Raw genomic sequence first — 22,678 nt, forward strand, 5'->3', positions numbered from 1 at the left:
GCACAATCCTGTTTGGATCCCAGGAGTGGAGCACTTTACTCACAGAGTGGCAGAGTAAAAATAGCAGCACAGTGCAAGTCACAGTGTTAAAATGAGTATATATGTGCCGGATAATAGTAATTACAGTTAATCTATAAACAAAAGGTCAAACAAAGTTCACCAAGACACTCTTTATTGTGAAGGGGTAAAATAAGGTAGTGCAGTATATTGCTGCCAACTATAAAAAGACAGACATGTTGTTATGTATTATTCACTACTTTGATGTATTATTATTGATTAAACTACCCAGCAGTATATAAAGTAATTTAAATGAGCTCCGCCTTTACCAGCTGCAACATTAAAGGGATGAAATGAACACATGAATGCATCAATGATTATCATTGAATAATATATTATTCTGAAATGGGTCATTCTACGTAATGAATACAGTTACTGTTATTTATTTTAAGTATATTATAGTATGCTAATACTTGTATACTTTTTTATGCCGGTATTGCTACTTTTACTTAAAATATCTAAATACTTCGTCCACCACTGCCTTTACTTCAGTAAAAGTACCAACACAACAGTCTTTAGACACTTTACAAGTAAAATCCTTCCATTTAAAATTTTAGGTCCGAAAAAGCACAGAAAAATGATCAGAAACTTGTACTTAAAGTACTCATTTTGAAGTAAAATGGGACTGATATAGTTTTAAATATGGCATTAATAGAGTCCAGTGGTTCCCAACCTAGGGTTGGGCCCCCTCCAATGGGTCACAAGATAAATCTGAGGGGCTGTGAGATGATTAAAGAGAGAGGAAAGAAGAAAAAAACCCATAAATCTGTCATATTCATAGTTTTGACTTGTCTCTAATCTTTTTTTTGTGAAAAATTGGTATTTTGACCTCGAGCAGCTATGTAAATGAAACCACATCAGAGGGACATGTCTTTTTTGCAGAACTGCCAATTTCTTTTAGCCAACTACACATTTGTGACGTCTTCTTTTTAAAAGGTTGCATCCCAAAAGGGTTGGGAAACACTAATTACATTTTTAACAATGCACTGTATTTTATAAGCCTGGATCCTTCGGAAATGTAGTGGAGTAGAAGTATAAAGTTACATAGTGAGTAAAGTACAAGTACCTCAAAACTGAACTGAAATACAGTCCCTGAGTAAATGTATTTGCTTTCCACCGCTTCAGCAAAACACTTTGTCAGTCCAAAAATTAACTGGCTGACATTCTCATTGGCTCATGGATCCACCCACTCATATTCTACTATTCATATAACCATGTCTGCTCCCTGGAGACCATTAGCAGGCATAGCAGAGTGCTGCAGGGATGACGTATCTTTGTAGCCCAACCCGGAAGTTAGTATCGACTGGTTCCCTCGACAAAAAGGCAAAGGGATTCTTCCACTGGACTTTTGGATTAATAAATAAGCTCTGTGGCAAACAAAAGTTTATCATACTTACAGAGAAAGTTGTGAAAGATGACCTCCACAGATGGACACCCACTTTTATGATTTTGAACTGTGAATGCAATCGGTGGACGTAAACGGCTAACGTTAGGCTTTAAACGGACTACACCACGGTTGCATGACTTCACGTCACCAACACAAAGCTATAGGCGTACTACAGTTTGACGTGATGACATTTAGTAGTCTGAGCTTATCCTCGCCTCCATGAACAAATAATGTTATATTTTCTCATGTAGCATGTTGGCAGATACAACCGTGTGATCAGCATCACCAGAAAAGCTAAAAGAAGCTGAAGAGGAAGAGAACATAAAAAATTCTCAGCTACATGAAAAAATGTCAGTGTCCATGGTGATATGAAGGTATTAATAAATAAATTCTCAAAAAATTACCACGGCACTTGTTTGGGGAAGATCTTGTTGCCATAGTGAAGCCAAGTCTTAGAAACAAGAAGGAGTAGACGTGTAAGAGTTCATGAAGAAAATAAGCTAAACCTTTTAATGAAACTGACTTGCTTTGCTCGGTGTACATTCATTTACTCATTTGCATAATCTTAGTGAGTGAAGCCTCTGATTTTCCATTTCCTCGGGGTTGGCTTCTTGGTGCTGACAATCTAAACAGCTGCTGGGTGCAGGCAGCAGATGAACTCTGCAGCAGCGCTGCATCTCCTCCTACACTTTTTTAAGATTTTAGTCTCCCAAGCCCTTCCGCACAGAGCATGCTCAAACAAACCTGCTTCTGAAACTCCAGGAGTTTAGCACTCATCTGCACACAGAAAGGATGGGAAGTGACAAGAACAGTGGGAGGACATGGAGCTGAGATATCTGGCAGTGTGAGGCAAAGCCAACAGCTGCTTTATTACAGGACCCACGCACAAACTCACACCCGCACACAAAAAAACACACATATAGGCCCACAGAAAACATACAATAGGCACGCAAACGTGCCTTGGCTGCAACACAAAAGCTTTTCCACAATACTTAGTAGAGGTAATAGGTTTACGGCTTTGTGGTTGAAAGCTGTTACAAGTGTTGTGGAGAGGCTCATGTTGAAATGACTTAACAAAATTGAGTCGCCACGGTACTGCGAGGCTGAGCTTTGGACACAGTGCTTTGAGCTAAATGCTTTGACTTCAGCATGCTAATATGCTCACAATACTGATGTTTAGCAGGTGTAAGATGCATGTTCACCATCTTTATTAAGAATTCTATTTAGCTAATCGTGAAACACAAATCGCTGATGGGAATGTCATCAGTTTTACAGATTGTATTGGACAAAAATACACATTGCCTTATAGCATTAGCAAAACAAAAGTGATTACGATTCATCCTGTGGGGACCACAATTTGTGTGACTGACAGACAGACAGGAAGCTACACTGCTAGCATGGCCAATAATCACAGCACAAAGCAACCAGCAATAATGACAGTTAATAAAAAATAAAAAAGAGTATGTTTTGTAAAGGTAAAGTTCATCAGTTGAGTTCTTCTACAGCACAACACAGCGAGACGCCACCTCTGCTGCAGCTGGCACAGATGTATGTACAGTACAGAAGTGCTGAGGAAGCACAATCCACATTAAGAAGATCCATTTTACTGATATAGCACACTGTGTTATAGAAGGGTTGAAGGTAAAGCATAATTCATTACAGCCTTCCGGGCACAAACGGAGAGAAGAGAAAAGAAATCTGCAGATTGGAAATGAGAAGTATACATTGGACATTGTGTTTAGTTTAACAAATTGGCAAACCTAAACACAATTCACTCTCAGTGCAACCCGCGGAAGAAATTAGTTTCATCCACGGCAGCTGCTGTCCTGTTCAGGTCCACTGGGGACAATTAGGACGTGTGACTTGACAAACACCGGCCAGCAGTCCAATCAAATACAGTGGCAGTATTTATAACCTCTCAAGGCAGGCTCAAATGATTGGAGAGGAGAAAAAAAAAAAGGAATCGTTTTTTAATACTTTGCACCTCACCACCCACCTTACCTCCTACGCAGTTGCATAATGTATGAGGATATTTAAACACTCTCATCGCATTACTATGACAATAAATAAATAGAAGGAATAAATAAACATACAAATATGGAACGTACAAAAATCCTTAATTTTTTCTTCTTTTCCTTAGATAATGAAGTCATCTCCTTGTTTTCTTTTATCATCTCTTTCTGCTTGATCTTTGTACTGAGCAGAAACCCTGTGGCCTAAAACATCTCAACCTTCACAATGCCTAATTACGTGTAAGGAAATAATTCCTTATTTTTTCACCATTTATCTACTCCCAAATCTCAAAGCTGATTCTCTTAATCCAACAGTAACATGTGTGAAGGCTATTTTTGTATTGAAGGACTTGATGCGTTGCTAATGATACAAATAGATCTCTTCAACCGTCAGTACAACCCTTTTGGTTCATACTGCCACAATGGCACGAGTGCTGTCTTGTACATGATGCCGTCATCAGTGTATGTTTTAGGAACCTTGCAAAAAATGTCCCCAGAGACAATGTTTCCTTCTTCTCTGTGGTATAATTTGATTTTATCATGCACATCACATGGAGACAGACCTTGGGAAACCCACATGTTTTTTCAAGGGGTCAGGTCTGCAGAGTAATAACTGGTTTATTGTGCCATCTGGTGGACATGCATTGAGAGACCAGAGTGATTACTGCCATACCTGCATATCCAAAAGAGACACCACAGACTTAGCAACATATCTTTATGGATACCCATACTGAAAAATTTGTAAATCAGGTTTGAACATATTCAAATCTATGAATAACACCCCTATGAAAAAGGCAGCAGCTGCCCCATGGCCAAATTAACTCATTAAGGGGCTCTGCCGCATAATTTAGTATGAGCCAAGGCTGACCAATGTTTGGGGTAATATGTTAAACATATATTCAAGTAGGAGTGTGTGCGACCTTCTATCTCTTTCTGCTTGCTATCCCAACACATTCCACCCTGGGGCCGGTATAGATGGAGCATTCAGGGTAGTTTATTCACAGTGGGACTCACAGGCAACCACAGATGCACATTAAAGAATGGAAAGTTGGTCAGGTGTTCGCTTTCGCTTTAACGACAGCAAAGGATTCTACTACTGTGCTTGACTATTATATTGTGATTGTGCAGTGAGCAAAATTATAAGCGATAAAATATAAGCAATAAAAACATCCTCTTGGCCATGTATTAAGTATAGTAGTAACCCAAAATATAGGTTTTGCTGCCACCCTGGGGTGATAACGGAGTTTAGCGGACCTGTCGGCAGCCTTCACAGGATAACTGCTGCCAGTTTGACAGTCAATTATCAAACACTGCAGTACTCAATATATAAACATACCTCTAACAGTGGGACACACACACACGACCATGGTTGCTCGGCATGAATGGAAAGTTGGTCAGATATTTGCTGAAGAGAAAGGTTCCCAATTAGTAGACTACTCGGTCATGTTCACCTCAGAGCTCGTTAGGAGCTAACGTTAGCCAAAATGCTAACACGGCTACTCTTTCGCACACATTTAATTTTGCAATATTACTACGAATTCTACTGGTATTTTTCTTTTCACAGCAAAAACCTGCTGATAGTTTTTACGGGTTGTATGAAACATAACCGAAAACATATCTATCCACAGCCTGGGATTCCCACTGTGGGTTACCCATACTGCACAATGTCAACAAACTTGTTTCCTTTTTGAATTTTAATTAACAAAATAAAAGTAGAAGAACCAGGGTTGGCAGTCCCAAGTTTAACAGGAATTTAACCATTAACATATTTCATTTAGTAAGTGCCATAAACATTTTCACACAGAGCTCCATTAAAGGGAGACATTAAAATGAGAGAAGACAGATTTATTTCATACCAATAATCAGCACCCACTGCCTAACAATTCCTGCAAAATTTGAATATTTTGGAAGTAGCCATCATTGCTTGGCTCATTGTTAGTGATCCTTTTGCCCCTGCTCTTTCTCTGAAGGCAGAACATATTGCATTTAAAAGTCATTATACAAATGAAATGGGTCAGGCTATAGAAGACACATGACTGTCTGAGGTGTGGAACGTTTACCTCCTTGTTTCCACAATTTAACAAAGTTTACCATATTAAAAGTACACCCTTCATTCTCCTGGTCTATTGTTCTCGATAGTGTTTCTTGTATGTATGTTGCAGCATTGCGATGCTTTTTCTACTTTCTGGTGTGCAATGTCTCATATTGCAATCACATTGATCACAGTGACAGAATTATCCCTGTTTGTTTTAAAAATGAAGTTCATCTAAAATAGTGTCAGAAAGAGAATTCTCTTTGCAGCCTCAACCGATGCAGAAATAGCCACCCTAAAAGCAGAATTCATCCATACTGTTGGATTATACCCTGAAACACTGTAAACACTGTAATACGTTTATCTGGTTGAATTGTCTGTGCTTCAATGACGCAAATAAATAACTGTTTGCACACAGACACTCACCAAAACAATTAAAATATTGCATTGAGATTAAAAAAAATGCTGCTCCTTGTGCAGCAGGTGGGATTTTATTTATCTTTGTGCAATATAGATAGAGATAGGAAATGATAATGTAAGTGTAAACAGAGATAACCACAATGAAAATGAGAGACTCAACATCTCAGATCACGGTAGATAGAGCGGTCACCAGGCCTTAGGCAAGCACAATATTGAATTAAAACACCTCATTGCAGCGATACATTTTCATAATACACACGATGACGCACACAGAGCCATTGTGAACCTGTAAGTCTCTTAACTCATTCTTAACATGTTAAAAAAGGATTTGGGTCGTGTTATGTATAACAATAATTAAAGTCAGTTCTATCATGTGGCTTCTTGGGATGGTGATAATCAGAGGTGATTTCTTTTATTTCTCACATTATTCCTTTTGTTCTCATTTTTCCTGGGATTCAGTCCAGGTTCATTTGCATCCTCTATTTATCTTCAAACATTTACAGAAGCACAGAAACCAGACTGATAAGGTTTGAGTGCGTAGAGTCTATTCATGAATGGAACTGGCCATTAAATGCATTTTAAACCAGAACTAATGCACAATGTCACATATTTCATACATATGTAATATATATATACATATACATATATATATATACATATATATGTATATACATATACATATATATATATATATATATATATATATATATATATATATATACGTATATATATACATATATATATATACATATACATATATATATGTATATACATATACATATATATATATATATACGTATATGTATATACATATACATATATATATATACGTATATATATATATATTATAGAGCTTAAAGACACAGATTAACACATAATGATATTGTGAAAAACTCTCACTGCAGAGGACAGGTGTTTAAAACTCCAAAACCTTCAGGATGAATTAAAAAGAAAGTTTTTTTTTCACTTGATCCATCTCTTTTTTAATAGTAGAAATAGCATCTCCTCTTAAATGTGAGAAAAACGGAAGAGTTGATACAGGACCCTACGTTATTGGGGGATCATAGTCCAGTGGTTATACATGATGAACTGTTAAACCAGGTCTGCTCCCAGCAGGTCTGCTCCCAGGTCTGCTCCCAAGTAAATGCGAAGTACCTTCGCATTTACTTGGACAACATCTTTAGCTGCAAGATACAGATTGTGTTCTCGTTTACAGCAGAGACTCCATTTTTCACGCAGACTCAGGGTGTATGGGGTTGATCAGAGGCTTGTGTTCTACCAGGCTGTATTATTGAGCACAGTCAGATATGGGATGTCAGCACGGCATGGCAATCTCTCTGTGCAGTTCAAATCTAAGCTTGCTCTTCTGGTACAGACTGCCATTAAGGTTATGGGGAAGAATGAATGAGAGTCTCTCCAGTCAATATATGAGCAGTCTGTTCTCAGGCAAGCACGGGGAGTATTGTCTGATCCATCCCATAGTCTCCACATTAAGTACGAGCTCTTGCCCTCTGGTAGGCGGTGAAGAGTGCCTAGATGTAAACTTAGCTGTTTTAATATGTTATGTGTCATTCGTGTGCAGCATGCTTTTGAGCCAAATACAAATGTCCCTATGGGGACACTGCAGCTTTCTAAAGTCACCAAGAAGCAGCTTCCTTTATCTTACCAGCTGTTCCAGTCACAGACATAAAAATGTTCCTTTTTTGTTGCTTCAACCATTGTTTGACCTTAACCCCTGTGTTGTCTTAGGGGTCAAAAATGACGCGCCACTACGTTTAACAGCATAGGAAACCCCCTTAATGATATTGAAATTCAATACTTTTCCTAGAATGACCCCAACATGAGAAAAGTTAAACATTGCCTTTGTTCATATTTCCATAATAGCCGTACACCAACAGGGTACAAATCTTGTCTTAGGGGTCATTTTTGACCTGGCAGTTATAAAATCATTTTCATACTACAGAAACCATAAAACCACACACACACACACACACACACACACACACACACACACACACACACACACACACACACACACACACACACACACACACACACACACACACACACACAATAAATTGAGATTATGTATGCTACTGATTGAACTCAGGGAAAACAAAAACTTTCTCGCGAATGTGCAGCATCTCCCCTCCACGACCCCACACCTAACTGAAGTTCGCAGACAAAATACAAACAGAATCAGAGAGAATTGTAACGGGTGGTGTATGGACCCAATTGCAGTACAAAGGACTCAGAAGACAGAGGTAGAAAGTTCAACGTTTTACTTAGACTCCGGCAGACAGGCAAACGGTTTAGAAACCGGCAAACAGGAATCAGGAGAGGAGAGGCAAAGTTCTTGGTCAGGGACGGAAGGCTAGGTCGAATAACCAGGAGGCAGATGAAGCAGGGAATCAGGGACAGGCGAGGTCGGTACCGGGAAGACAGGCAGGAGAACGCTGGAAAGACTCGCATGGCAAAGAACAATCTGGCAAAGGAGTGAGTGTGGAGCTGGTGACTATATGCTGGGCTGATTGCATGTGATGAGAGGCAGCTGTGTGCACAGGTGAGTGGAGTGAACTGACGAGGTGGGCGTGGCTGACAGGTTGAGTGGGGCAGAGGCAGGATCAATGGAAAATTACTGATGGCTGGATGACTGAACTGTGACAAGAATAAACATTTCTTGAATGTTTACAATTGGGGAATGCAGTCAGATGCTATAAAGGTGCTGCAGATGACAGTACCCCCAGTACTCTCTTTACTGTAGCCATCAGTGCACGTTTCACTGCCCAGCAGGTCCTAGATCTGATTTATTCAGATGTCCAGGAGGAACAAGAGGACGGTGATTTAGAACAGGAAGAGGTTTCTGAAGAAGAAGATGGGGAAGAATATGACCCAGGGCATGATGAATCATCTTCAGATGAAGAAGAAATCGTCGAATTTGAAAGAGAGACATTTTTGTCAAAGAACGGAAAAATAACATGGTCCTGGTCACCAAATGACAACCAGGGCAGGATGGCAGCACAACATGTCATAAGGATGACCCCAGGGCCCACAACACATACAGTTGCCCATGCCCAGGATATCGTCTCCACACTCAGCATGTTCATCACACCAGCCATAGATTGACCTGCGTGCCTACATCGGGCTGCTAATCTTAGCAGGTGGGTATAGGTCCCGAGGCGAGGCTGCATTTGTGATGCAAAGAGTGGAAAGGCAACTTTCCGTGCAACAATGCCACTGAAAGTCTTTCAAACTTTCTCAAGAACGATAATAATAATCATGAGTCAAGACCTGCAAGGCGTGTGACAGACAAACTTGCGGCCATAAGAGAGGTCTGGGAGAATTGGATTCTACTGATTAAACGCAGTCTTTCTGCACTGTGAAGAGGAAACACCTAGATATTCACAAAGTTTGTGATGAATGACAGGTTGTTTCTTCATGCAAAATAGATTTGGTGTTTAAAATGCTATCACGCTGCTTTATTTTAGGGGTTTAGTGAAGGCAGGTCATTTTTGACCCCTAGGATAAGTAGTGTATACAGAAAGTTAAGACAACACAAGGGTTAATGCAGATAAGGAGAGGTGTGTTCATGTCTTCCAGGGATGAAGAAATTCTTAGGTCAACATGTCCCAGGACTCTGTTTAGTGATTGACTGCGGTTATTCTCTGGTCGTACTTTGCCGCAGAAAATTAAACCATCCCCAACTTTTGGTTAGGCTGCACTTCGCTACAAAGTGAAAAGAGCTCACAGCAGGCTCTGGTGTGTTCTCGGTGTAATAAAGACGTTATATCTTATTTAATCAGTACACAAACAGAAATGAAAACATTTTAAATATCATGGAATTTTCTTGGCTGGGAGCGGAGACTCTCTGGAGTCTTGTTGACACTGTGACAGAGCCAACCAATGGAGACTCCAGGAACTCACTTCTATAACTCAGGTGTTATTTTTAATTGAACAGTAGTTACTCCAGCTTGTAAACAATTAATTTATTTTACCTTGGCTGTCCAAGTCAGACTTGAATCTTGATACATGTAAATAAAGCCATAGAGCCTCCTCTGATGGACTTCAACAAGTTTTATAGAGGAAACTCTTTCACCTTTAAACTCTGAGAGACCTTTACTGTGCATGCGATGAGCCCAATATGAATGGGAACAATATTACAATTTCATCCTCCTCAGTTCAGAGGACTCAGCTGCATTTAATGCCTATTAATGGTCCCGAAACCTACACTCCTCCTCTGCCACTTGACCTGAAAAAGAGTCAATATTTTTTCTCTGCAGCTGCTGGCTTGATCGCTTCCAGGTTCAAACCTTATATTGGTGAGGCGCAATCTAATGTCTCCTCAGCAGCACCCCCTGTTCTGCGAGGTCAAGGTCATCAATTCATCCCAATAGAATGTCATTCCCTTCAACCTACTTCAACCATCATCCACAGCAGCAAGGCCCAAATTAAATTCTCATTAGAATCGTCCTCAGCTTGCCTTGTCTATTCACTGACAGTGCTTGAAAACCATTTCCATCTGCACATAACCATTGAAGATATTATTAAATCATTACAAGGACCAAATAAAGCTGACACAATACCTTTATGTGTACAGTGTGTTCAATATATTGAAAGGCTATTTTCAAGTAAAAAGAGTGAAAGTATATCAATATAAAATTATTTACTGATGTATTTTATTTTATTAAATGGGTTCAGAAGGTAATGAATAAAAGAATATAGAAAAAATAGGTTTGTTAAATACATAAAAATAGAATTTATTATACTTTGAATGAAGAAATTATTTACTTGATTAGTTATGAAATGAAATTAATTAAAAGCCATTTAATATTACTTGGCATCACATCAGTGTGCTTTCTTACCTTAAAGTTATGTCTTTTTTCAATTAAGCTACATTTGCGTTCCTCATCTTTTGTCATACTTTTGTCATCCCACTGAACACAGATGTCAGTGGGTTTGAGTGTCAAAATATTTAAACCGTTGATGTCTATGCACGAGTGAGTCAATGTGAGGCAGTGCTTGTCCAGCTGTCTTCAAAATAAATCAGACCTCTTATGGAGCAGCTTCACTATGAATCATGTGACTTCATTAATGCAACTGGTCCTCCTCATAACTCAGGTGGTTGTGTGTGGCAGTTATGCAAAAGCACTAAAATACACTTGACTTATCCAGTTACATATCAAATAAACATGCTGGTCATTTATTCACGTTCACTGGCAGGGTTGAGGGGAGAGAAAATAAATAATGTGCAAACTTTTAACCACCTTTGTCTCCATGCAGCTTGTTGGTAAACTTACTGAGTCATCTATTCATTCCACTCCGCTTTGCTCTGCCTGCTCTTTATTTTGAATTACACTGCTGTATGCAATACAAACCTGTCTAATAAGCAGACATATGAGTACTGTGAATTGCATTGATTATTATTATTATTATTAACACATGCACATTGGATTACTTCATACACTACTTTTGTGTCTGGTACACTTACAAAAAAGCTTTGTACATTCATCATATTGTGTTTTACAAAAAATGTATTATCTTTGGCGCCGCACATCCATAGCATTTCACCTTGGCACATCAGGGATACCATTTTTCTCGTGTAGAGTGAGACTCTTCCCCTCAGTTTCTTTATTAACCGTGTCTGTGTGTTTCTCAGACTGTTGTGAAACCCTTTGTCCATCAGTAAAGGTCATTTGTTTATGGACGGACAAGCGAGTAAGCTGCAGTTTTCTGTGAGACAGTCCTCTGCAGCGGAGCAGCTCTCCATAGGCCTTGCGGAAATCCCTGTTGAAGGCTGGATACAGGATGGGGTTAAGAGCTGAGTTAAAGTAGCCCAGCCACAGGACCACAGAGTTAAGTGTGTTCGGGGGGTTTGTCTTTCCCTTTATGGCCATGCAGGTGAAGAGGGTGAAGTAGGGGAACCAGCAGATGACAAAGGCCCCCAGCACAGCTGCCAGGCTCATTGTAGCTTTGTGCTCCCGGGCTATGGCTGCAGTTGATGCTGCACGCGCAAATGATGGAGTGGCAGCACGAATACGCCGCACCTTGAAAAGATCAGTTGAGAAAAGGTTAGAGCGATAGAAGATGAGATAAGCTTGCACGCTGATCTGATGATGAAAGGATTTAAGTCAAGTGAATATGACTCTGTGAATGTAATTTGAATGGTTTAATGATTTATATAAAATCCTATTTAGTCTTTATTTCCAAAGCAGCTGCCTCAAACAGATGCAAAAAGCAATGCATGCCTTAAATTATGACCTTTTATGTCCCACCTCTGCATGTTCTGCAAAATGAAACAAACACTGACCTGTTCTCGTGCCACTCTGAATATGCAAAGATACATTCCACACATAAGCAGCAGAGGCAGGTAAAATGAGCCAAAAGCATAAATGAGAACATAGTTGTTATTCCACTCAAACTGGCAGTAGAGTCCCTCCTTGACCTCATCCCCCATGCCCCAGTCCAAGTGCTGCACTCTGTAGTCCGCTGTGTTCCAGCCCAGGTGGATGGGCACGAAGGACACAGCTAGTGACAAGGCCCAGATGGCGATCATGGCCAGTGTCACCCTCAGAGGGGTAACTCTCCGGGAGTAGCTAAGGGGAGCTGAAATGGCTAGGTATCGGTCCACGCTGATGGCCATCAGGGTCAGGATGGAGGAGGCGCACAGCATGACATCCAGTGAGATGTAGATGTTACACAGAGCTCCTCCGAGAGGCCAATTTCCGCTGCGCAGCTCCACGGTGGCAGAAAAGGGCAACACCAACAGGCCTAGCAGGAGATCTGTCACTGCCAGGGACACCACAAAGCAGTTAGTGATGCGCCACAGTCGACGACTGAGCCCCACAGCTAAACACACCAGCACATTCCCAACGATGGTCAGAATAATAAAAGACACCAGAACCAGCCAGCGGAGAGCTATGGAGATCATGGTGACCTGCTCCTCGGGTCACGCACGGAGACTGTGCTGCTGTTGTTATCTCAGGAAAAAATGTTCATCCACTGACAGTTCACTTTCCCGTCAGACAATTCTTAGCATAGCTCCTTTGTATAAAGGTGATCATGTTCAGGTGTAGATCACACACAAAGCATTCCCCAGCCATCTTTATTCCCCCCAGTGCCAGTGCTGTAAACTCTTCCCTGGGAAAGAACAACAACAGTTATTAGTTGAAAATTCAGGTTGCCATATATATATTACATTTGTGTATTTCAAAGTAGTAAAGGAGCAAATTACCGTCTCCCTACTTTGTGTTATCTAATATAGCAAAACACGCATAAAAAAGGCAAAAAAATAGGTTATACAGTATATATTCCATGAGTGACATGGCTTAAATGACAACTCTAAAGTAAGTTCCTCACTCTTAATAAATGTACTTACAGATTTACTTTTCAATGCAAAATGTAACAAAACACACCTACCTCCATTCCATTCATAAAGGAACTATGACAACAATACCAGAGTGCAACTTTAATATATCACCATTTATACTCATATAAATCACAAACTACGCACCACATTCCACTCTCTACGCACTATCCTCTAGGTCTGAACTCCATAAAGTTGCTTAACACCCACAAGTTGTTTATATCAATATCCTCAATACAGCAGTTATGTTCTGTTCTTTTGATTCTGTTTAACAAACCAGCTTTTTACCATTTCCATATAATAAAGAAAGTAAAATCCATTCTCATGTCAGCCACATTATTATCCATTGTTATGCTTAATCAGATACACAACATCCCCATCCCCATGGAATGGCAAGGCTGATTGTATGACATTAGCTGACATTATTCAGCCTACACATTATAGCCCTTACACTAACACAGGGGATAGAACATTACAGATGGAATAGGTTGTGTTCTCTGCAGGGTTAAGGCCGGCCTGCGGGTGCACATGAAACAAGTAATGGACCTGGATGATCAGCAGCACAGAGAGAGATGAAGAGAATGTGCTTTTGTTATTATGTTGAGATCGAGGAGCATTCCCCCTAGAGAAGGGAACATTTAATAAAGAGAGAGAGCATTTGCTAAAGCGTGGGCAGCGCTATATAGTGCATCACTGACAAACTAATATAAGACAAGATCTTAAAAACAATCATAAAACATTCTGCCACACAATCTGAGGAGTAAAGTAAACACATCCAAGCCCAGCCAGTCTAAAAAAGAGAAATTTCTAAGTGCTTTAACACATTTTGCTGGTTACTTTATAGAAGGTTAAAGACACAAATGTTTCTTCACTAATGAGTTTGCATCCATAAATAAAGATATTTTCTCTTTTCACAAGGATAGACGGCTGCATATTAAACTCAAAGTATATGAATGAGTAAAATATGATCCATCTGGATCACAAGACGTGCCTCGTGCCTGCTCTTTACATGGCATCACTTGGGATTTAGAATAAATAAACAGGCCAAAACATGTACAGCCATGTCGTGTTTCTAATGTTTTGTTGTGTTTTACAATTAACAAAAAACTAATGCAGATACCATTGGCCAGAAAAGTAGTCCAGCCCCAACGAGACTGCTGTTTGACAGTGTACACATTCTGCATGTTGTTCTGTTTTTAATTTGCTACCTGCTTCTTTATTATAGTAAGGCCATCTGATGCACTCCCATAAAAAATAGATGACCTTTTGCTTAGACAGATATTTCTCAAATTCTTTAATTAAGGTTTGATGATTATAACACAGACTGATAGTGACATTAGATTGTACTATATTTACAGTTAGAGGCTAAACAATGCAAAGAAGATAATTTACTGCTATCATACTATTTTTATCTTTGTAAATATCTCATCACACTCCACTATACATGCAGCTATGGCTTTAATGTGTTTATTTTATTCTATTCAGTGTATGTTAGTATTTTCAAACTTGAAATCGCATTAACGCATAGAACCGTTAGTGAACAGTTATGAATGTGAGAGTTTTTAGCTCTGATGCAGATACCACATGGCCATCTGGATTGGACCACACCTCAACTAACCTCTCGATCCAAACAGGATCAAAAAAGAATCAAAAAAGAATCACCAAAAAGAATTGGTGCATATCATATGAGTTTATGTGTCAATGCTAAGGTTAGGTCTAAGGGTGTACAAAGGTATAATTTCAACTGGGGATGGAGTGGGCTTCTTTTGCTTTTTGCCTTTCAGGTGACATACAGGCTGCCTTACTTTATTGGTAGAGCTTGTTGTGGCTGTGTGCAGTCTGACAGGAATATCTGCAGAAACTACTCAGGACTGTATCAAGTATGGTGCTGCCAACTATGTTTTATGGTTAATCTTTAATTTTCTCCAGAAAAGATGATAGAATTGAACTTAAGTAAGAGACAAGACAGGAGAGCACGGTGCTCATTTAAAATGCAAATACAACATTTTATAATCGGGTACCTGCAAAGGAAACAACAATACAGAGGTAAGCATTTTCTGTAAGACTACCATTATTATGAAAAGTACAATAACCAATTATACTATATATCAGGACTTTCTAAGATAGCACCTAGACCAAGTGCAAACATACCTGCAAATTTGAATTGACTGTGACGTTCCCAGCCATGTTGCTACACATGAGATATGGCTGCAATGCGAAAGTAATTCATTTAAATAGAAGGTTAATACATTTAATAATCATTTAGGCTGTAGACTGTGCACAACATAGCTCATCTCAATTGGACCTTGTTTCCTCTAGCTATTAGTTAAGTGTTTTAAAGTAGCCATTGTTTCAGCTGTACCTGGCCATTCAGAGAATCCAAGGTCTTAATGTGTTTCAATAATGTCAATAGATTCCCTCCGGGATAAACACTTGTTGTTTCCATGGTGACTTTGTTGGTTCAGCACTGACAGAGTTTAGACTGACCTGTGTCAGCCTGCTGCTCTCATTCGGTGCAAGGTGGACCAGGCTTCACTGGCCAAAAAGAGTCAGCTAGGAATTGACTGTAAGCTTAAATAAAAGCCATATCTGACTCCACTCTCATTGCTGATGTAGCACAAGACTAAGGTAACAAGAGAAAAACAACACCATAGTACCATGATGAGAGCCTGAGATCATTTTACAATTCATTGCATAATTAATCCCCAGACAGTCAAAGAGAAATGGCAAAAAAAATCTGTTCTTCAGGTGAGAGCAATGCACAGTATGTCCCAATACTTAATCTATTGCTTTTCTCAGCAGTAAATACATGAAATCATGTTTCTGTGTGGCAGCTGTGTATATAATAGAAGTAAATGTCAGCTCACAAAGGTCAGAGAACCTAAAAATCCCCTCTCAGGTCAGGGAATAAAAAAAACCCTGCATCATGGAACATATTAAGTCAAGCCGGTGAGGTAGATGAGTCAACAGTGTGAGATAACAATGTGGCAAAACATCCGGCCCAGAACGACACAAGGTGGGCCAACAATATAGATCAGCAATCAGCAAACATGTGAAAAGTGAAACTGCTTAAAGCTTGGTGATACCATTTATTTTTGGCGATTTGCCAAAGTCACGCCCAAGGAGACGTTTATATGATTTGCGTACAGTGCATTTGTATTGTTGCCTTGTCCTCTTGTGTGGAGCTTATTGCATTATTTTCTTCCACAAACATTTTTTGTCCCATTAGCTTATACAGGATGTGCTGTTTACAATAAGCAGACCAGTAACATATTTTCAGAAGCATAAACTTCATTGCTTTGTAGCTGACTGGAACAACTCCCACATTGTTGGTAATCATATCAATGGGTCACATTGTTGTGTTTTTACTGTAAGAAGTTTGCAAGAGTGATGCAATTAAATGACTTATAAAGCATTTAACTTAAATACAGACAGAAAAACAGCTGCGAGTAAAAAGATCAGAATTGGAATTAACACCATAAAAGTGCACACAGGAATACTTAATCAGTCTCTGAGTAATGAATCTTAGACATACTCCACACAAGATCAAAGTGGTTCAAACTGAGTGACAAACTGACTACCAAACATTACCATCCTTGTCCAACATTAAATCCTCCGTCTTATGCAGGGCTAAAACCTACAATATGTAGAACACTTAAACTGAAACCACAAGCCAACTCACATGTGCAATAATTTTCAAAGAACACATCCAAATGATTGAGGAATATGTACATTGGCTCAAGACTTGAGTGAGGAGTAGTAATTCTGCTTGACCAAGAATAATCCTCCACCTAGATGCCCTCTATTATCATCCAAATAACACAGACTCACCTCACATGGTTCGTCTTGAATGTCCGTCTGATCCAAACCTTCTTCCCAGATCATGAATGCTCTCCTCTGCTTCCTTGATCCTGCTTGAGTGTAAACTTATTTCTCCCTCTCTCTCTCTCTTTATCTCCTCCCTCTCTCCCTCTCTCTTTCTCTCTCTCTCTCCCTCTCTCTGGCCTCACAGACATGTGCAGACAGACACATGTACCCCATGTGCACTTTAACTCCCTCTAGTGCATCCATTCATATTTTAGCTTTAAAATGTATTTCCTCTTACAACAAGAGTGTTTTCACATTTCAACGGGTTCAAAAATATTTATTTTTAAGAAACACCCAGTTTTGAGTCATCAAGTCTTTGTTGCGTGTTTTGTGGCCTCTATGTTTTGCTTAGGAAGTACATGGTTAATGTTTCGGTGAGTGTGGCAAAAGTGAGCCACACTTTACTCACTTACGATACACTTCAATGAAGGTACAGTATGTACGTATTCATATTGTAATTGAATTGTGTAGTTTTGAAATTATGACTTGCTTACAAAGTTGCTATCTTTGTAAAAAAATTCCCCACAGAGGTTCAGCATGTGGAGAGGATATGTTGAGCTAAAGCAGCATTCAATTTAAAACATTTTTGGAAGTAAACTTTGGAAGTAAACACAGATGGAATACAAGAAATAAAAAGACAAGCAATCACAAGATAACTACTGAAATGTTAATGATCCCTTAACTCAATAAAACTAAGTGTCTACATGCAAGTGAGTCTGTGAGGCCGTAGTTAGGAACAGTGGTGCTTTGAGCTAAATGCTAACATGAATTACATTGTGCTAGCAAATGTAGTTAAAAATATTTGCTTTGAGAAATAATCTCTCTCACTTGTCTGCTGATCTATGTTATTCCAAATATCCTATTTTATGATTCAGATTAACTGGTCTGCCTGTCCTGGCTCTCTACATTAAGATTTACTTCAACCAAGAGAGTCACTGTCTTCCAAATTCTCCCCTCCAGGCAGCCCAATCGTATATATCCAGCACTGAAAACATAGCAGTCACACTTTTAGATGAGCACACACACACACACACACACACACACACACACACACACACACACACACACACACACACACACATTAATATCAAGCTATATCCATATTTAACAAAAGAAACAATCTTTTACTGTTGCTGTAAGTGCATTATTAAATAAGGGTTGAGAGAGGAAGATTAGCGTGGATGTTGATAGGAATGTTAACATCCTCTGTCCAAGAGGGAGACATAAAATAACATATCCAGGGAGAGGGAGAAGGCCTGAGAATCACAGAGGCTGGCCAGTCTATTTGTTCAACTAGAAATAGCAGAGCGCTACGCTTCAGGAAACTGACCAGGTCAACAGAGTTAGCCGGAACAAACTCAAGTGAAGAGCACATTAAGCATTAAGAGTGTTAAGCAATAAGTGAACTCATTTGGATGCACTGGTCCAGAAACAAACGCTCAACAAGCAAAGCCAGAGCATGGCGAAAATCTTGTTATTTTAATCGATAGATTAAATACAAAAGGAAGAAAAATGGACCACAAATTGTATTATGTCATGTGTCCGTGGCTGAGTCAAAGTGAAGCTTGAATTACTTTATTTTATTTCAGGTGGGTTACCTGAAGCACAACACACCTCACAACCAAAAGAAACAGCAGTTTTTAATTTTAAGATTCAAGCGATAAAAAGATAATAAAAGAATCAACACTGAGATCAGAAATAGATCATTCTAATTACAAATTTTATTACAATTTGACTGTTGATAGTTAAAACAAATTTAAGTTAGCGGTTAGCAGACAGCGTAGCTGCTTCAGTATCTGTGTCACTGTTTCTATTCAGTTTTAACATTCACAATTAGATGCTTTGCAATTATACAATGCACTTGGAAAGTAACAAATATCCAGCATTTCCTTCTTCATTTGTTATGGGTACTTTGGTGACTATATGAAGAAAATAAATGTCCGACTCTTTTCTCCCATCTGCTGGACATAAGAAGGTAGTGAACTGTGGTTAATCTCAAGTACAGAGTAATGAGAGATAGAGTCAGCATTATCAATGTAATCGTATTTTATATAGAAGTATAACATGGGTCATTCTGCATGTTAACATAAAGGATCTGATTACTTACACCACTAGAGTTGGGATAGGGTGTTCACATATTACGTAAATGTGCTGCAAAATAAACTCACATTAGACTCCAATTTTATTTGACAAGTAGTCAAATGACCAAGCACTTATAAGGATAGTGCTGTGAAGTTGCATGCTTGTGTGCAAGTGTTTGTTTACCAGTGATGACTGTGTACGTGAGTACTTCAGGCGAAGCAGGCTTTGTTAGATTTATTCGGCCGCCGAATATGACTCTTCTGGACCAATAACGGGAATTAAAAAAGGCCTTCCAGCTGTGTTGTCTGTCAATCATCCTCATTCACACTGGTGCCCTAACAAGACGTGAGTGAGCCTGAAGAGATGTTTCTGACTAACAAGCTTTTTCTCACTGTTTCAAGGCCCATGGTCTGACCTGCTTCGTGTTGCTACATTGCCAAATACAAGCTTTCTTCTATCATCAAAGCTGTCTTCAAAATCAAATAAAAAACACAAAACCTGGTTGAAATATCTCAGAAAACTGTTAGATGGATCATCGTAATATATCCCACTGATTTTCAGGGTCTCCAGAGGATAAATTCTAATGATTTTGGTAAAAGTCTGACATTTCATCTTCTGTGAAATATCTGTAAGATGGACTGAAATTGGTTCTAACTATCTCAAAAATCATTGGATGGATCATTGATAGCATATGCATTCATATTCCCCACAGGATGAACTGCAATAACTTCCTTAACTTCGAGCACAAAAGGTCAAAATCCCCAAAATAATGACATTCCATCAGCCTCAGCTATACTTTGTGGTTTGTGTTAGTTAGAAAATGTTAGCATGAGCTACGCCTAAAATGAACTAGTTCACGCGATGTGTTGTCCGACATTGATGGTCGACAAATGTGTTCATAGTTGCCGCATTCAAAAGTGGGGTTAAAAACAAGCCATCAGAGAGAGGGGGGATGCAATACGTTTTTAACTGTGGGGAAAACAGTGCACATCATCTGTTTTTGGAAGTTCACCCCTCATTATAGAAGTAACCTGAAATGAGTTCTAGTATTTACAACTTTCTTTCAAATGCCCAATGTGCTGTGTTTACATTTAGAATGCGAACTGTGTCTTAAATGCCTGACAAAAAAGGTTTGGGGCATTTAATGGAGTGTGACTGGGAGCACACAGTAGATGCAATCCAAAAGTCAACAGTCTGGCCTAAACAAACAAGCAACACAAAATAAAAGGTAAAAACTGCCTCACTGCAGCTTTCCTGTGCATGTTTTACATAATTTATTTATCAGAACTTTTTTTGAGTTGCTGATGCAGAACTCATTTGCTTGCATTTTCTGTGTTTGTTTGTGTGTGGTCCCTGTGTGACGTGGTCCCTGCTAGCTAAAGGAATTGCCCCTTGAGGCAATAAGGGAAGTCATTATGAAGTCATTTTTGTTGCTTGTGATTTTTTTCAAAGTTTTAAAGAACATGATACTACATCCAGATCATGACTTTTGTGCCCCATCATTATTTGTTTATTAAAGACAGCAAGATTAAAATGATGTTACATTTAAATACTGTCCTGTTAAAGTGTGATATCTGCCACCATCAATGCTTCCATACACCTTTACTATTCTTATTAATGTGGCTCCAAACAGTGTTCAACGCGATGGAAGCCTGGAAACAGAATATACAGATAAGAATGAAAATTGTAATTTGTGCTATGCAGGATTATTAAGCCAAATTATACCACGTTCAAAGCCATATAAAAGCCCCAGGCAGTTGCCTGCTCTGTCGTAAAGAAATTCAGCCAGTGCTCCCTCCCTCCTCTCCCATTGTGCTCTGTCATATTACATTTCCATCCCAGGGGAAGCCAATCTCTGACATCTCAGTGGATTACTGCTCAGCCCCTCTGGAGGACACTCGACCCTGGGAGGAGGAGTGCTAGTAAACCCCAATCTGCCCTTCTCTGCCCTCTTCTACCTCTCTTTGTCCCCAAGGAAGACTGCCACTGTGTCTCGCCATCAAAATGGCTCATTAGGTCTGTCTGTGAATCAAACTGGCAGCAACGTTACCATATGGAGCAACAGGGAAGAGTCTGTAGTGTTTATATTCGGTGGATAAAATGGTTGTATATTAATAAATAAAAAACACAAATAAGCAGACAAACAAACACTGACATGGGAACTGAAATCGTCTGCTGGAACTTGGCACAGCTTTTTGACTTTTTGTCCACACATAACAAGGTCACAAGGCTACAACTTGCTAATTTGATGCTCAGCAGCCACACCACTGTCTCAGTGCATCAGACCACCCCATGATATCATTTAATTGCATTTTGCCCTCCAAGTTTCTGTAGAACCTGCTCACATCTGCATTGAAGCATAGAGCTCTCTTACTTTTAACATGTTGTTTCCGATTTATAGATTAAAACAATTTTGAGTGAAGGTTAGTCCAATAGTTGACCTATAGCTTAAGCTTTACCATCGTTAAGTTATGAAATTAGATCAAACATAATACTCATTGAACTTTTTGCAACACTAGTGTTTAGGTCTCCATAAAACAGTGCAATCTATTAACTTAATAAGAGTTGCCTCCATATTAAGGTGTCAATATTGTGCCATACAATCTAACTATGAAGCAAGGAATCTGTCTGCCTGTCTGTAGGCCTATGGGTATTTGCTTTGCATATCATGACAGCCATTCGTCGATCTACTTCACACTTGGCAGGTGTGATGGTGGACACCCAAGGAAGTGCTTTGTCGAATCTTTTGCAATTTGGACAAGCGACACGTTCAATATTAATAAACTTTGACTTAAATAAATAGGAGGACGGCACTCTGCAGCAGCGAGGGGCGGGGCGAGTCCAGCATGTCAGTTTCAACGGTCCTGACCGACGTGGGTCTGCCGTACATTCACTGCACTGCCTGCTGACGTCACATGGACGGTGGAAATACTAACGTTACAACCGGACCCTTATTTATTTCCCTGGGGCCAACAGTTGATAGTCAGCTGGAAGCGGAATTTGACCAGAGTGTATTTCACCGGTGTGACGGTGAGTATAAAGAGACTGTTACGTCCGCTATTTAAATCCATGCTCTACCTAAGGTCCGCAGTTAAACAGGAGACTAATTCGTCTTTTTGGAGATTACTTCTGCGAAGTGTATTTCATGTTTCTAACTGCGAGGAACATTTTAGGTCTTGAGACTTAGGTGTGTTTTGCAGGGGTAGATTTAGGGCTTTAGGGGCCTCAGGCAAATACAGTCTTGAGCCTACATTTTACCCAATCTCTAATTGGGAATGTTGGAATCGCCAACTCAAAACTCAAGTAGGCCTACTCAAAACTTTTTTTTTTTCTGAAACTATTACAGCGCAGTAAGTCCTGCATTTCAATTTGTACTTAAAGTGCAGAGGGAAAGAGAGGAATTATCAGCACAATGTTCTTACATTTACTGAATGTAATATTTTGATTGTTATATTTTG

At 39.4% G+C, this 22,678-nt stretch overlaps 1 protein-coding gene across 1 annotated transcript; it reads right to left on the minus strand.

The window, feature by feature from the left end:
• Positions 1-11,431: 11,431 nt before the first annotated feature.
• LOC137876783 (histamine H2 receptor-like) lies at positions 11,432-12,836 on the minus strand. The gene is made up of 2 exons (XM_068716586.1): positions 12,216-12,836; positions 11,432-11,952 (listed from the first exon to the last, which is right to left on the minus strand). Exons 1-2 carry the CDS (start codon positions 12,834-12,836, stop codon positions 11,473-11,475), a joined length of 1,101 nt encoding a protein of 366 aa, XP_068572687.1. The 3' UTR covers positions 11,432-11,472.
• Between the last annotated feature and the right edge of the window lie 9,842 nt (positions 12,837-22,678).

This window comes from Cebidichthys violaceus, unplaced genomic scaffold, assembly GCF_023349555.1.
Source record: "Cebidichthys violaceus isolate CVI_PGR_0920_01 unplaced genomic scaffold, fCebVio1.0.p SCAF_20, whole genome shotgun sequence".
In the NCBI taxonomy this organism is placed as follows: Eukaryota; Metazoa; Chordata; class Actinopteri; order Perciformes; family Stichaeidae; genus Cebidichthys; species Cebidichthys violaceus.

Bases quoted from the DNA above. Each gene is read 5' to 3' on its own strand.
- LOC137876783 (XM_068716586.1), bottom strand. From the start codon at position 12,836: ATGATCTCCATAGCTCTCCGCTGGCTGGTTCTGGTGTCTTTTATTATT. The intron at 11,953-12,215 runs GTCAGTGTTTGT...GATCTTTTCAAG, and splicing joins TCAGAGTGGCACGAGAACAG to GTGCGGCGTATTCGTGCTGC.